The sequence below is a fragment of the Nipponia nippon genome, unplaced genomic scaffold, assembly GCF_047370975.1.
Source record: "Nipponia nippon isolate SJK-2023a ecotype South Korea unplaced genomic scaffold, ASM4737097v1 scaffold_72, whole genome shotgun sequence".
Taxonomy (NCBI): Eukaryota; Metazoa; Chordata; class Aves; order Pelecaniformes; family Threskiornithidae; genus Nipponia; species Nipponia nippon.
In genome coordinates, this window is record NW_028262394.1 from 290,001 (window position 1) to 305,000 (window position 15,000).

Genomic DNA, 15,000 nt, shown 5'->3' on the forward strand with positions numbered 1-15,000 from the left:
CCGGGGGGTAGACCTGGCCGCCCTGCCCGGAGCCCGGGGGGTAGACCTGGCCGCCCTGCCCGGAGCCCGGGGGTTAGACCTGGCCGCCCTGCCCGGAGCCCGGGGGTTAGACCTGGCCTCCCTGTTTTTCTGTTTGTGTTTCGGTTTTGTTTTGTCTGTGTTGTTTTGTTTTGCTTTAGTCGTGGGCGCGGTTCTAATTTTTTTTTATTGCCTTTTAATATAAAAATATTAACATAAAGATTAGCGTTATATATTTAGATTAATATTTTAGCAATGACGACGACAACGCTAAGGCTAACGCTAATAATCATCATCATAATAGTAATAAATAACGTTCGCGATGATATTTTCCGAGTAACAGTAAGTCCTTAACGCCAGTAATGTCACTGTTACTACTAACCGAGTTCATGGTGCGGTAGAGTTTTTATTATTGACTTACATTGGCATAATTTCCGGTCGCTTTTTTTTTTTTTATTTTTTAGTTTGGAGCTCCGTAACGATGTCGATTGCTTGCGCGTCATGACTAGGCCGAATCCTTCTTAAGAACGGCGCCGGGCTCCGGGCGAAGCTGCTTTCGGCCTGGGGCGGCATGCCCCTTCCACGTCGCCTCGAGACCTGGCCGGAGCGGAGAAAAAGCACGGGCCGTCACTCGTCGGCCGGACGGGCCTCTCGCCCGCTCCAGCCCAGCCCAGCCCAGCCCAGCCGGCGCCGCGATTCCCGGGACGGGCCTCCGTCCCCGAGAAGGCCTCTCTGGGGACGCGGCCGGGCCTCCGAGGGACGGCGGTCTCGCAGGCCTCTGAAGAGAGTCCTGGCCGGCCGCTTGCCCGACAAACGGTCCCCGTGGCCCAGGCCGACTTCGCCGAGCGTCCTCGGAGACGAGGCGCTCTCGCGGCCGCCGTGCCGGCCGATCGGGAACGCCCCGGGCCGTCTCCCCGCCGCCGGCAAAGCAGCGGTCCCCCCTCGCCTAAGGCCGCCGGGCCCGTCCTCTCGGTGGGACTCACCGCTCCAACGCATCCCGCCGGCGGCGGAAATGCCGACGGCCGTCTGTTAGAAGCGCGGCCCGCCTCTCTCTCCGCCGGCCCTGGCCGGGGCCCTGCCGCACGGTCGCTGGAGACCGGCCCTGGGGACCCAGGTCTCTGCCCCAGGCCGAGGCAGGCGGCGGCTGCTTTCCCAGGGACGGCTTCGACCGGCAAGGGCGCGGGCCGGACACCGACACCGCCGGCAACGCGGGCTGTAACAGAGAAGGCGGCGTTATCGACAGCCTCACGAATCTTTTCCGTTTCTTCCTGCGTGCGCGCACCCCAAACTAAACGGGCCCCCGGCCCGAGCCCCCCGCCGGCCGCGTCGCGCACGCGCCCGCAAACGTAAACCCCCGGCCCGAACCCCAAGCCCGCCGCTCCACGCGCATGGGCGAGCACGCGCCCGCCCGCCCCCCAGACGGGCGCGCGTAGGCACGCGGAGCGCGTGCGCGCGTGTGCGTCTCCCACTGACGTTGTCGTGCCCCCCCCCCCCCCCCCCCCGCTACGTGCTTCGCGGCGAGCGCGACGGCCCCCCCCACCGCCCCCCCCCCCCCCCGCTACCGCACCGCCGCCCCCCCCCCCATCCGCCACGTGGTTTGCGGCGAGCGCGGCGGCCCCCCCCACCGCCCCCCCACTCCCCCGCTACCGCACCGCCGCCCCCCCCCCCCCATCCGCCACGTGGTTCGCGGCGAGCGCGGCGGCCCCCCCCACCGCCCCCCCCCCCCCCCCCCGCTACCGCACCGCCGCCCCCCCCCCATCCGCCACGTGGTTCGCGACGAGCGCGGCGGCCCCCCCCCCACCGCCCCCCCCCCACTCCCCCGCTACCGCACCGCCGCCCCCCCCCCCCATCCGCCACGTGGTTCGCGACGAGCGCGGCGGCCCCCCGCACCGCCCCCCCCCCACTCCCCCGCTAGCGCACCGCCGCCCCCCCCCCCCGCCATCCGCCACGTGGTTCGCGGCGAGCGCGGCGGCGCCCCCCCACCGCCCCCCCCTCCCCCGCTAGCGCCCCCCCCACCCCCGCGCCTTCCTCCGGCAGGTTTGCCGCCCCGGGGAAGGCAGGCGGGAGACTTTAGGACCCGGCGGCATTCCTGCCGGCTCCGTGCCCGGGCGGCAGAGGGGAGTCCCGGTGGCGTGCGGTCTCTCACCCCGGCTGCCGAGTCGCTACCCTGCCGTGCCCGTGCCCCGGCTGCCGCCTTTCTCTCCCACTCACTCAGTCACTCGCACTGCTGCGCGCCTGCCCGCCCCCCCCGGCGGGCGGAAAACCGAGCGAACGCCAAGGTGGGGGTGGGGGGGGGGGGGCTGGGGTGCGTGTGGTGTGTGTGGTGTGGTGTGTTGGGTGGTTGAGGAGAAAAAACACAAAAGGGAAGGAAAAAAAACCCTAACCCACCCAAACAGCAATCTTCTCCGAAAAGAGACACAGGGCCCCCCCCCCCCCCCGCCCCAGCCTACCTCTGCGCCAGGCTCCCTGCCTGCTCGCCGACCGCTCTCACCTGCCTCTGCGCCAGCCTCCCTTCCCTGCCGCTGCCGCCGCCGCGTCTGAGAGCGGGACCGTTGGCGCGGCGGGAACCGCTGTCCTTTCCCTGCGGGCGGGGGCCCGGTTGCCGGGCAACGGGGGGACCACGCCCCCACCCCTGCTGCTCCGGGGCGCCGGAGAGTCTGGGGTCGGGGAGGGGCCGCGCCTACCAGGCTGCGGGTCTGCAACTGCAGCGCAGGGAGGGAGGGAGGGAGGGAGGGAGGGGGACCACGCGCGCGCGCGGGCTATGTGCTGGGGGGCCGGGGGGAGCGGGGGGGGGTGCGCGCGTGGGGGGGGGGGGGTGTGTGTGGGGGTGTGTGTGTCTCGGCTGGCTGAGACGCGTATGTCGCGGGGGGCGGGGGCGTCCGCAGGATCGCAGATGTGTGTTTTAAGCTATTTATTTTATTGTAAAAAGTCAAAGTAAAATAAAACGATGGCAAGCGGGGGGAAAAAAAAGGAACAAAACGCACATCCACACACACCCCCCCCACCCCCCCACACCCCCCCCCAAAACCCACACCGTGAAACCGAAACCAAAAGCCGCCGAGCGCCCGGCAGCGCCGGGACCCGGACCCGGACCCGGCTATGGGCGCCCGGGGTCCTGAAGCCTCCCGGCGGACGGCAAACACATGCCGGGGAGCCGGGCGGCTCGTCACGGGGACCGCCGCCTCTAAAAAAAAACAAAAAGAAAAAAAAAGAAATAAAAATTTTTAAAAATTGTTTATTAATATTTTATCGACGTTTAATCTCGAAAGCGAAGAAGATCAAGCGAGTCTTGCGTGACCCGCCCCTCCCCGGCCGGCAGAACCGGGAGAGGGTGGCCTCTGTACCGGATTCGCTTAAATATCGAAAAACTGCACCCCCATCACCACCACTACCACCCCCCCACCCACCCCCCCGCCTCCGCCGCCGCCCCCCCCGGAGCCCACCCCGGCCGGCAGAACCGTGTCACACGGCCCAGCCGGCTCCGGAGCACAGAGCGGCCGGCAGGTCTACCCGGCTCCTCGGGGCCCGACAGGTCTACCTGGCTCCGCGGTCGGCGGCAGTTGCCCGGTCGAGCCGGCTCCGGAGCCGGCGGCGGCCGCCAGGTCTACCCGGCTCCGGAGCCGGAGGCGGCTGCCAGGTCTACCCGGCTCCGGCACCGGAGCCGCCTGCCAGGTCTACCCGGCTCCGGAGCCGGCGGCGGCTGCCAGGTCTACCCGGCTCCGGCGCGCGCGGCGGCCGCCAGGTCTACCCGGCTCCGGAGACGGCGGCGGCTGCCAGGTCTACCCGGCTCCGGAGCCGGCGGCGGCTGCCAGGTCTACCCGGCTCCGGGGCCGGCGGCGGCTGCCAGGTCTACCCGGCTCCGGAGCCGGCGGCGGCTGCCAGGTCTACCCGGCTCCGGAGCCGGCGGCGGCTGCCAGGTCTACCCGGCTCCGGCACCGGCGGCGGCTGCCAGGTCTACCCGGCTCCGGCGCGCGCGGCGGCCGCCAGGTCTACCCGGCTCCGGAGCCGGCGGCGGCCGCCAGGTCTACCCGGCTCCGGCACCGGAGGCGGCTGCCAGGTCTACCCGGCTCCGGCGCGCGCGGCGGCCGCCAGGTCTACCCGGCTCCGGAGCCGGCGGCGGCTGCCAGGTCTACCCGGCTCCGGCGCGCGCGGCGGCTGCCAGGTCTACCCGGCTCCGGAGCCGGCGGCGGCTGCCAGGTCTACCCGGCTCCGGAGCCGGCGGCGGAGGCTGCCAGGTCTACCCGGCTCCGGCGCGCGGCGGCGCCCGCCAGGTCTCCCCGGCCCCGGAGCCGGCGGCGGCTGCCAGGTCTACCCGGCTCCGGAGCCGGCGGCGGCCGCCAGGTCTACCCGGCTCCGGAGCCGGCGGCGGCTGCCAGGTCTACCCGGCTCCGGAGCCGGCGGCGGCTGCCAGGTCTACCCGGCTCCGGGGCCGGCGGCGGCTGCCAGGTCTACCCGGCTCCGGAGCCGGCGGCGGCTGCCAGGTCTACCCGGCTCCGGCGCCGGCGGCGGCCGCCAGGTCTACCCGGCTCCGGAGCCGGCGGCGGCTGCCAGGTCTACCCGGCTCCGGAGCCGGCGGCGGCTGCCAGGTCTACCCGGCTCCGGAGCCGGCGGCGGCTGCCAGGTCTACCCGGCTCCGGAGCCGGCGGCGGCTGCCAGGTCTACCCGGCTCCGGAGCCGGCGGCGGCTGCCAGGTCTACCCGGCTCCGGAGCCGGCGGCGGCTGCCAGGTCTACCCGGCTCCGGAGCCGGCGGCGGCTGCCAGGTCTACCCGGCTCCGGCGCGCGCGGCGGCTGCCAGGTCTACCCGGCTCCGGAGCCGGCGGCGGCTGCCAGGTCTACCCGGCTCCGGAGCCGGCGGCGGCTGCCAGGTCTACCCGGCTCCGGAGCCGGCGGCGGCTGCCAGGTCTACCCGGCTCCGGAGCCGGCGGCGGCTGCCAGGTCTACCCGGCTCCGGAGCCGGCGGCGGCTGCCAGGTCTACCCGGCTCCGGAGCCGGCGGCGGCTGCCAGGTCTACCCGGCTCCGGAGCCGGCGGCGGCTGCCAGGTCTACCCGGCTCCGGAGCCGGCGGCGGCTGCCAGGTCTACCCGGCTCCGGAGCCGGCGGCGGCTGCCAGGTCTACCCGGCTCCGGAGCCGGCGGCGGCTGCCAGGTCTACCCGGCTCCGGAGCCGGCGGCGGCTGCCAGGTCTACCCGGCTCCGGAGCCGGCGGCGGCTGCCAGGTCTACCCGGCTCCGGAGCCGGCGGCGGCTGCCAGGTCTACCCGGCTCCGGAGCCGGCGGCGGCCGCCAGGTCTACCCGGCTCCGGCACCGGAGGCGGCTGCCAGGTCTACCCGGCTCCGGAGCCGGCGGCGGCTGCCAGGTCTACCCGGCTCCGGAGACGGCGGCGGCTGCCAGGTCTACCCGGCTCCGGAGCCGGCGGCGGCTGCCAGGTCTACCCGGCTCCGGAGCCGGCGGCGGCTGCCAGGTCTACCCGGCTCCGGAGCCGGCGGCGGCTGCCAGGTCTACCCGGCTCCGGCACCGGCGGCGGCTGCCAGGTCTACCCGGCTCCGGAGCCGGAGGCGGCTGCCAGGTCTACCCGGCTCCGGGAGCCCGGGTCGGCCGCCAGTGGCGGCCGGCGACCCCGGCCTGTCGCTGCCGGAGCGTCCGTCGGACAGGGCGGCCAGGACAACCCGGCACCGGCGGGACTTGAGTCGCATTTCCGGGCGGGGCTGAGGGTAGACCTGTTGTCCGCTCCGCTCCTCGGAGCTGCCGAAGGGGTCGCTGCTGTTTGCTGCCTCCAGTTACGTCATCGTAGAAGTCGGCGTCGCTGGCGCGCCTCCCCGTGGGCGGAGACGGCCGTCTTGGTTCTTTCCGGGGGCGGCGACGTACCAGCCTTACTATAGGAGCGAGCGGTGAGTCGTTTCCGTAGCAGGGGTATCGCGCGGCCGTTGGCAGAGCGGCACGAGAGGAACGGCAGAGACCCCTGTGCGGGGATCAAGGGCAAAGACCGGCGGCCAGCGGCGGTCGCCGGCACTCTCGAACGCGCAAGGCCGGGGAAGAAAAGGGGGGTCAGCCTCTGCGGCGGTTTCTCTTCCCCGGTCCGGGAGGCGGCCCGATGACGGCGCGAGGTTACTGCCGGCAGACGCCAGACGGGCGGCCGGGGTTTCGAGCCTGCCGCGGCTTGCCCCTGGCTCCGGAGGGCCCAGTGCCTGTGGCACGGGCAGGTTGGCGGCACATCTCGCCCTTTTCTCCGGCCCTAGCCGGGCCCCGCGGGGCGGGCGCCAGAGAGCGGCGGCCGGTCGCGGTGGCCGGCAGCCGAACGCAGACGGCCGGGGAGGTTTCGAGCTGCCGCGGCTTCCCCCGGCCCCCGAGAGCCCGATGACGGCGCGGGCGTAGGCGGCGGCGCCTCGCCCTCGTTTTGCCGGCGCGAGACCGTACGCGGGGCGGCCCGTGGTGTGCGGCCCTGAGCGCCGGGAGGGCTCGGTGAAGGGACTGCGTTTAGCACGGGCCGAGGTGGCGGCGCCTCGTCCTTTTCTCTCTTTCCGCCGGCCCTAAGCCGGAGCCCGCCGAAAGCGGGCGCGGAGAGCGGCGGCCGGTCGCGGTGGCCGGCAGCCGAAAGCCAGACGGCCCGGGGCGGGTGTCAAGCCTTCCTGGCGTCGTTAGTCTTCTCCCCGGGGAAGCGGTTCCCCGCGGGCTGGGCAAAGACCGGCGGCCGGCGGCGGTCGCCGGCACTCTCGAACGCGCAAGGCCGGGAAGAAAAGGGGTCCAGCCTCTGCGGCGGTTTCTCTTCCCCGGTCCCGGAGGGGCCGATGACGGCGCGGAGTTACTGCCGGCAGACGCCAGGAGGCAGACGGCCGGGGTTTCGGGCCTGCCGCGGCTTGCCCTGGCTCCGGGGCCCAGTGCCTGTGGCACGGGCGAGGTTGGCAGCACACCTCGCCCTTTTTCTCCGGCCCTAAGCCGGAGCCCGCGAGAACGGGCGCCAGAGAGCGGCGGCCGGTCGCGGTGGCCGGCCGCCGAACGCAGACAACCAGGGGAGGTTTCGAGCCTGCCGCGGCTTTCCCCGGCCCCGAGAGCCCGATGACGGCGCGGGCGTAGGCGGCGGCGCCTCGCCCTCGTTTGCCGGCGCGAGACCGGTACGCGGGGCGGCCCGTGGTGTGCGGCCGAGCCTGAGCGCCAGGAGGGCTCGGTGAAGGGACTGCGTTTGCTGGGCCGAGGTGGCGGCGCCTCGTCCTTTTCTCTCAGCAATACGTAATATATGTACTTCGTTCAGTTACGTATTGCTGAGAGAAAGGACGAGGCGCCACGGCCCGTGCTAAACGCAGTCCCTTCACCGAGCCCTCCCGGCGCTCAGGGCCGGCCGCACACCACGGGCCGCCCCGCGTACGGTCTCGCGCCGGCACAAAACGAGGGCGAGGCGCCGCCGCCCCTACGCCGCGCCGTCATCAGGCTCTCGGGGGCCGGAAAGCCGCGGCAGGCTCCGGGAAACCTCCCCGGCCTGCGTTCGGCGGCCGGCCACCACGACCGGCCGCCGCTCTCTGGCGCCCGCCTCGCGGAGCTCCGGCTTAGGGCCGGAGAAAAAGGGCGAGGTGTGCCGCCAACCTCGCCCGTGCCACAGGCACTGGGCCCTCGAACCAGGGCAAGCCGCGGCGAACTCAAGCCGTCTGCCTCTGGCGTCTGCCGGCAGTAACCGCGCCGTCATCGGCCCCCTCCGGGACCGGGGAAGGAAACCGCCGCAGAGGCTGGACCCGCCTTTTCTTCCCCGGCCTTGCGCGTTCGAGAGTGCCGGCGAGCGCGGCCGGCCGCCGCGGCTTTGGCCAGCCCGCGGGGAACCCCTGCCCCCGGGGAGAAGGCTAACGCCGCCAGGAAGGCTTGACACTGCCCCGGGCCGTCGGCTTTCGGCTGCCGGCCACCGCGACCGGCCGCCGCTCTCCGCGCCCGCTTCGCGGGCTCCGGCGGGCCGGCGGAAAGAGAGAAAGGACGGGAGCGCCGCCGGCCCGTGCTAAACGCAGTCCCTTCACCGAGCCCTCCCGGCTGGGCCGGCCGCACACCACAGGCCGCCCCGCGTACGGTCTCGCGCCGGCAAAACGAGGGCGAGGCGCCGCCACCTGCACGCCCGCGCCGTCATCAGGCTCTCAGGGGCCGAAGCTGCGGCAGGCTCGAAACCTCCCCCGGCGGCGTCCTGCGTTCGGCTGCCGGCCACCGCGACCGGCCGCCTCTGGCGCCCGCCTCGCGGGCTCCGGCTTAGGGCCGGAGAAAAGGGCGAGATGTGCCGCCAGCCTCGCCCACGTGCCACAGCACTGGGCCCTCAGACGGGGCAAGCCGCGGCAGGCTCGAAACCCCCGGCCGTCTGCCTCCTGGCGTCTGCCGGCAGTAACCCTCGCGCCATCATCGGGCCGCCTCCAGGACCGGGAAGAGAAGCCGCCGCAGGGCTGGACCCCTTTTCTTCCCCGGCCTTGCGCGTTCGAGTGCCGGCGACCGCCGCCTTGGCCGCCGGTCTTTGCCCTTGGATCCCCGCACGGGGGTCTCTGCCGTTCCCTCTCGTGCCGCTCTGCCAACGGCCGCGCGATACCCCTGCTACGGAAACGACTCACGCTCGCTCCTATAGTATGGGCCGGTACCGTCGCCGCCCCCGGAAAGAACCAAGACGGCCGTCTCCGCCCACAGGGGAGGCGCGCCAGCGACGCCGACTTCTCTGACGTAACTGGAGGCAGCAAACAGCAGCGACCCCTTCGGCAGCTCCGAGGAGCGGAGCGGACAAGCAGGTCTGCCCCTCAGCCCCGCCCGGAAATGCGACTAAGTCCCGCCGGAGCCAGGTTGGGCCGGCCTGTCCGTCGCGGACGCTCCGGCGGCTGACAGGCCGGGGTCACCGGCCGCCACTGGCGGCCGGCCAGCTCCCGGAGCCGGGTAGACCTGGCAGCCGCCTCGGGCTCGGAGCCGGGTAGACCTGGCGGCCGCCGCGCTGCCAGGCCGGGTAGACCTGGCAACCTCCGGCTCCGGAGCCGGGTAGACCTGGCCGCCGCGCGCCCAGGCCAGGTAGACCTGGCAGCCGCCGCCGGCTCCAGGTCAGGTAGACCTGGCAGCCCTCCTCGGAGCCGGGTAGACCTGGCAGCCGCCGCCGGCTCAGGCCGGGTAGACCTGGCGAGAAGATCCTCCGGTGCCGGAGCCGGGTAGACCTGGCGGCCGCCGCCGGCTCCGGAGCCTGGCAGCCTGCCGCCGGCTCGGAGCAGGTAGACCTGGCAGCCGCCGCGGTGCCGGAGCGGTGGAGCCTGGCAGCCGCCGCCGGCTCCGGAGCCGGGTAGACCGCAGCGGCGCCGCCGCCGGCTCGGAGCCGGGTAGACCTGGCAGCCCGCGCCGCCGTCTCCAGGCCGGGTAGACCTGGCAGCCGCCGCCGGCGGCTCCGGGCCAGTGCCTGGCAGCATCCTCCGGTGCCCGGAGCCGGGTAGACCTGGCGGCCCCCGCCGGCTCCGGAGCCGGGTAGACCTGGCAGCCGCCGCCGGCTCCAGGCCAGGTAGACCTGGCAGCCGCCGCGGTGCCGGGCCGAAGACCTGGCAGCCGCCGCCGGCTCCGGAGCCGGGTAGACCTGGCAGCCGCCGCCGGCTCCGGAGCCGGGTAGACCTGGCAGCCGCCGGCTCAGGTCAGGTAGACCTGGCAGCCGCCGCGTCGCCGGGTAGACCTGGCAGCCACCGCCGGCTCAGACCAGGTAGACCTGGCAGCCGCCGCCGGTGCCGGGCCGGGTAGACCTGGCAGCCGCCGCCGGCTCGGAGCCAGGTAGACCTGGCGGCCGCCGCCGGCTCCGGAGCCGGAGTAGACCTGGCAGCCGCCGCCAAGCCGGAGCCGGGTAGACCTGGCAGCCGCCGCCGTCTCCGGAGCCGGAGCAGGCCACGCCGCGCTCGCCAGGCCGGGGTAGACCTGGCAGCCGCCTCCGGTGCCGGAGCCGGGTAGACCTGGCAGCCGCCGCCGACTCCGGAGCAGACCTGGCAGCCGCCGCCGGCTCGGGAGCCAGGTAGACCTGGCTGCAGCCATGGCTCCGGGGCCAGGGTAGACCTGGTGGCCGCCGCGCCGGAGCCGAACCTGGCAGCCGCCGCCGGCTCGGAGCCAGGGCCGGGCCTGGTGGCCGCCGCTCGCCGGAGCCGGGTAGACCTGGCAGCCGCCGCCGGTGTTCGAGCCGGGTAGACCTGGCGGCCGCCGCCGGTGCCAGGCCGGGGTAGACCTGGCGGCCGCCGCGCGCGCACCGGAGCCGGAGTAGACCTGGCAGCCGCCGCCGGCTCCGGAGCCGGGTAGACCTGGCAGCCGGCTCCGGTGCCGGAGCCGGGTAGACCAGCAGCCGCCGCACTGCGCCGGGTAGACCTGGCAACCGCCGCCAGCTCAGGCCAGGCCAAGGGCTACCAGCGGCCGCCGCCGTCTCCGGGGCCGGGTAGACCTGGCGGCCACCGCGCGCGCCGGAGCCGGGTAGACCTGGCAGCCGCCGCCGGCTCCGGAGCGGGCAACCTGGCGGCCGCCGCGCGCACCAGGCCGGGTAGACCGGGCACCCGCCTCCGGTGCCGGAGCCGGGTGGCCCGGGCGGCCGCCGCGCGCGCCGGAGCCGGGTAGACCTGGCAGCCGCCTCCGGTGCCGGAGCCGGGTAGACCTGGCAGCCGCCGCCGGCTCCGGAGCCGGGTAGACCTGGCAGCCGCCGCCGGCTCCGGAGCCGGGTAGACCTGGCAGCCGCCGCCGGCTCCGGAGCCGGGTAGACCTGGCAGCCGCCGCCGGCCCCGGAGCCGGGTAGACCTGGCAGCCGCCGCCGGCTCCGGAGCCGGGTAGACCTGGCAGCCGCCGGCGGCTCCGGAGCCGGGTAGACCTGGCGGCCGCCGCGCGCGCCGGAGCCGGGTAGACCTGGCAGCCGCCGCCGGCTCCGGAGCCGGGTAGACCTGGCAGGCGGCTCCGGTGCCGGAGCCGGGTAGACCTGGCAGCCGCCTCCGGCTCCGGAGCCGGGTAGACCTGGCGGCCGCCGCCGGCTCCGGAGCCGGCTCGACCGGGCAACTGCCGCCGACCGCGGAGCCAGGTAGACCTGTCGGGCCCCGAGGAGCCGGGTAGACCTGCCGGCCGCTCTGTGCTCCGGAGCCGGCTGGGCCGTGTGACACGGTTCTGCCGGCCGGGGTGGGCTCCGGGGGGGGCGGCGGAGGCGGGGGTGGGTGGGGGGGTGGTAGTGGTGGTGATGGGGGTGCAGTTTTTCGATATTTAAGCGAATCCGGTACAGAGGCCACCCTCTCCCGGTTCTGCCGGCCGGGGAGGGGCGGGTCACGCAAGACTCACTTGATCTCCTTCGCTTTCGAGATTAAACGTCGATAAAATATTAATAAACAATTTTTAAAAATTTTTATTTTTTTTTTTTCTTTTTGTTTTTTTTTAGAGGCGGCGGTCCCCGTGACGAGCCGCCCGGCTCCCCGGCATGTGTTTGCCGTCCGCCGGGAGGCTTCAGGACCCCGGGCGCCCATAGCCGGGTCCGGGTCCCGGCGCTGCCGGGCGCTCGGCGGCTTTTGGTTTCGGTTTCACGGTGTGGGTTTTGGGGGGGGGGGTGTGGGGGGGTGGGGGGTGTGGGTGGATGTGCGTTTTGTTCCTTTTTTCTCCCCCTCTTCCCATCGTTTTATTTTACTTTGACTTTTTACAATAAAATAAATAGCTTAAAACACACATCTGCGATCCTGCGGACGCCCCCGCCCCCCGCGACATACGCGTCTCAGCCAGCCGAGACACACACACCCCCACACCCCCCCCCCCCCGCGCGCACCCCCCCCCCCCGCTCCCCCCCCCCCCGGCCCCCCCAGCACATAGCCCGCGCGCGCGCGTGGTCCCCCTCCCTCCCTCCCTCCCTCCCTCCCTGCGCTGCAGTTGCAGACCCGCAGCCTGGTAGGCGCGGCCCCTCCCCGACCCCAGACTCTCCGGCGCCCCGGAGCAGCAGGGGTGGGGGCGTGGTCCCCCGTTGCCCGGCACGGGGCCCCGCGCCCGCAGGGAAAGGACAGCGGTTCCCGCCGCGCCAACGGTCCCGCTCTCAGACGCGGCGGCGGCAGCGGCAGGGAAGGGAGGCTGGCGCAGAGGCAGGTGAGAGCGGTCGGCGAGCAGGCAGGGAGCCTGGCGCAGAGGTAGGCTGGGGCGGGGGGGGGGGGGGGCCCTGTGTCTCTTTTCGGAGAAGATTGCTGTTTGGGTGGGTTAGGGTTTTTTTTTCCTTCCCTTTTGTGTTTTTTCTCCTCAACCACCCAACACACCACACCACACACACCACACGCACCCCAGCCCCCCCACCCCCACCCCCACCTTGGCGTTCGCTCGGTTTTCCGCCCGCGGGGGGGGGGCGGGCAGGCGCGCAGCAGTGCGAGTGACTGAGTGAGTGGGAGAGAAAGGCGGCAGCCGGGGCACGGGCACGGCAGGGTAGCGACTCGGCAGCCGGGGTGAGAGACCGCACGCCACCGGGACTCCCCTCTGCCGCCCGGGCACGGAGCCGGCAGGAATGCCGCCGGGTCCTAAAGTCTCCCGCCTGCCTTCCCCGGGGCGGCAAACCTGCCGGAGGAAGGCGCGGGGGTGGGGGGGCGCTAGCGGGGAGGGGGGGGCGGTGGGGGGCGCCGCCGCGCTCGCCGCGAACCACGTGGCGGATGGCGGGGGGGGGGGCGGCGGTGCGCTGGCGGGGGAGTGGGGGGGCGGTGGGGGGGGGCCGCCGCGCTCGTCGCGAACCACGTGGCGGATGGGGGGGGGGGGGCGGCGGTGCGGTAGCGGGGGAGTGGGGGGGGGGGGGGGGGGGGCGGTGGGGGGGCCGCCGCGCTCGCCGCGAACCACGTGGCGGATGGGGGGGGGGGCGGCGGTGCGGTAGCGGGGAGTGGGGGGGGGGGCGGTGGGGGGGGCCGCCGCGCTCGCCGCGAACCACGTGGCGGATGGGGGGGGGGCGGCGGTGCGGTAGCGGGGGAGTGGGGGGGCGGTGGGGGGGCCGCCGCGCTCGCCGCAAACCACGTGGCGGATGGGGGGGGGGGGGGGCGGCGGGCGGGCGGGGGGGGGGGGGGGGGGGGGCGGGGGGGCCGTCGCGCTCGCCGCGAAGCACGTAGCGGGGGGGGGGGGGGGGGGGCACGTCAACGTCAGTGGGAGACGCACACGCGCGCACGCGCTCCGCGTGCGTACGCGCGCCCGTCTGGAGGGCGGGCGGGCGCGTGCTCGCCCATGCGCGTGGGGCGGCGGGCTAGGGGTTCGGGCCGGGGGGTTACGGGTGCGGGCGCGGGCGCGACGCGGGCGGGCGGGGGGTCGGGCCGGGGGCCCGTTTAGTTTGGGTGCGCGCACGCAGGAAGAAACGGAAAAGATTCGTGAGGCTGTCGATAACGCCGCCTTCTCTGTTACAGCCCGCGTTGCCGGCGGTGTCGGTGTCCGGCCCGCGCCCTTGCCGGTCGAAGCCGTCCCTGGGAAAGCAGCCGCCGCCTGCCTCGGCCTGGGGCAGAGACCTGGGTCCCCAGGGCCGGTCTCCAGCGACCGTGCGGCAGGGCCCCGGCCAGGGCCGGCGGAGAGAGAGGCGGGCCGCGCTTCTAACAGACGGCCGTCGGCATTTCCGCCGCCGGCGGGATGCGTTGGAGCGGTGAGTCCCACCGAGAGGACGGGCCCGGCGGCCTTAGGCGAGGGGGGACCGCTGCTTTGCCGGCGGCGGGGAGACGGCCCGGGGCGTTCCCGATCGGCCGGCACGGCGGCCGCGAGAGCGCCTCGTCTCCGAGGACGCTCGGCGAAGTCGGCCTGGGCCACGGGGACCGTTTGTCGGGCAAGCGGCCGGCCAGGACTCTCTTCAGAGGCCTGCGAGACCGCCGTCCCTCGGAGGCCCGGCCGCGTCCCCAGAGAGGCCTTCTCGGGGACGGAGGCCCGTCCCGGGAATCGCGGCGCCGGCTGGGCTGGGCTGGGCTGGGCTGGAGCGGGCGAGAGGCCCGTCCGGCCGACGAGTGACGGCCCGTGCTTTTTCTCCGCTCCGGCCAGGTCTCGAGGCGACGTGGAAGGGGCATGCCGCCCCAGGCCGAAAGCAGCTTCGCCCGGAGCCCGGCGCCGTTCTTAAGAAGGATTCGGCCTAGTCATGACGCGCAAGCAATCGACATCGTTACGGAGCTCCAAACTAAAAAATAAAAAAAAAAAAAAGCGACCGGAAATTATGCCAATGTAAGTCAATAATAAAAACTCTACCGCACCATGAACTCGGTTAGTAGTAACAGTGACATTACTGGCGTTAAGGACTTACTGTTACTCGGAAAATATCATCGCGAACGTTATTTATTACTATTATGATGATGATTATTAGCGTTAGCCTTAGCGTTGTCGTCGTCATTGCTAAAATATTAATCTAAATATATAACGCTAATCTTTATGTTAATATTTTTATATTAAAAGGCAATAAAAAAAAATTAGAACCGCGCCCACGACTAAAGCAAAACAAAACAACACAGACAAAACAAAACCGAAACACAAACAGAAAAACAGGGAGGCCAGGTCTAACCCCCGGGCTCCGGGCAGAGGTCTACCCCAGGTCTGCAGGGCGGCCAGGTCTACCCCCGGGCTCCGGGCAGGAGGCGGTCTACCCCCCGGGCTCCGGGCAGGGCGGCCAGGTCCCCGGGCTCCGGGCAGGGAGGCCAGGTCTACCCCCCGGGCTCCGGGCAGGGCGGCCAGGTCTACGCCCCGGGCTCCGGGCAGGGAGGCCAGGTCTACCCCCGGGCTCCGGGCAGGGCGGCCAGGTCTACCCCCCGGGCTCCGGGCAGGGCGGCCAGGTCTACCCTCCGGGCTCCGGGCAGGGCGGCCAGGTCTACCCCCCGGGCTCCGGGCAGGGCGGCCAGGTCTACCCCCGGGCTCCGGGCAGGGCGGCCAGGTCTACCCCCCGGGCTCCGGGCAGGGCGGCCAGGTCTACCCCCGGGCGCCGGGCAGGGCGGCCAGGCCTACCCCAGGGCTCCGGGCAGGGCGGCCAGGTCTACCCCCCGGGCTCCGGGCAGGGCGGCCAGGTCTACCCCCCGGGCTCCGGGCAGG

At 73.0% G+C, this 15,000-nt stretch overlaps 1 protein-coding gene and 1 long non-coding RNA gene across 3 annotated transcripts; one reads left to right on the forward strand and one right to left on the reverse strand.

Annotated features, from left to right (window-relative positions):
- Positions 1-539: 539 nt before the first annotated feature.
- On the reverse strand, positions 540-7,693 carry LOC148050720 (uncharacterized). Its single transcript, XM_087741085.1, has 6 exons — positions 7,481-7,693; positions 6,927-7,160; positions 6,316-6,545; positions 5,800-5,977; positions 2,510-2,777; positions 540-1,231 (listed from the first exon to the last, which is right to left on the reverse strand). Exons 1-6 carry the CDS (start codon positions 7,691-7,693, stop codon positions 540-542), a joined length of 1,815 nt encoding a protein of 604 aa, XP_087597211.1.
- Positions 7,694-11,978: 4,285 nt separating this feature from the next.
- LOC148050721 (uncharacterized) lies at positions 11,979-14,472 on the forward strand. 2 transcript variants are annotated; one of them, XR_015700854.1, is made up of 3 exons: positions 11,979-12,072; positions 13,353-13,582; positions 13,969-14,472. It is a non-coding gene; the product is annotated as an uncharacterized LOC148050721 (long non-coding RNA). The 2 variants fall into 2 exon arrangements; XR_015700853.1 differs by having other exon boundaries at positions 11,995-12,113.
- Positions 14,473-15,000: the final 528 nt, after the last annotated feature.

Coding starts and splice junctions, on each gene's coding strand:
- LOC148050720 (XM_087741085.1), bottom strand. CDS start 7,693: ATGACGGCGCGGTTACTGCCGGCAGACGCCAGAGGCAGACGGCTTGAG. Junction 7,161..7,480: donor GCCGAACGCAGGCCGGGGAG/GTTTCCCGGAGC, acceptor CCTGGCGCTCAG/GCTCGGCCGCACACCACGGG. Junction 2,778..5,799: donor ACGCCGACTTCTACGATGAC/GTAACTGGAGGC, acceptor CCCAGCACATAG/CCCGCGCGCGCGCGTGGTCC.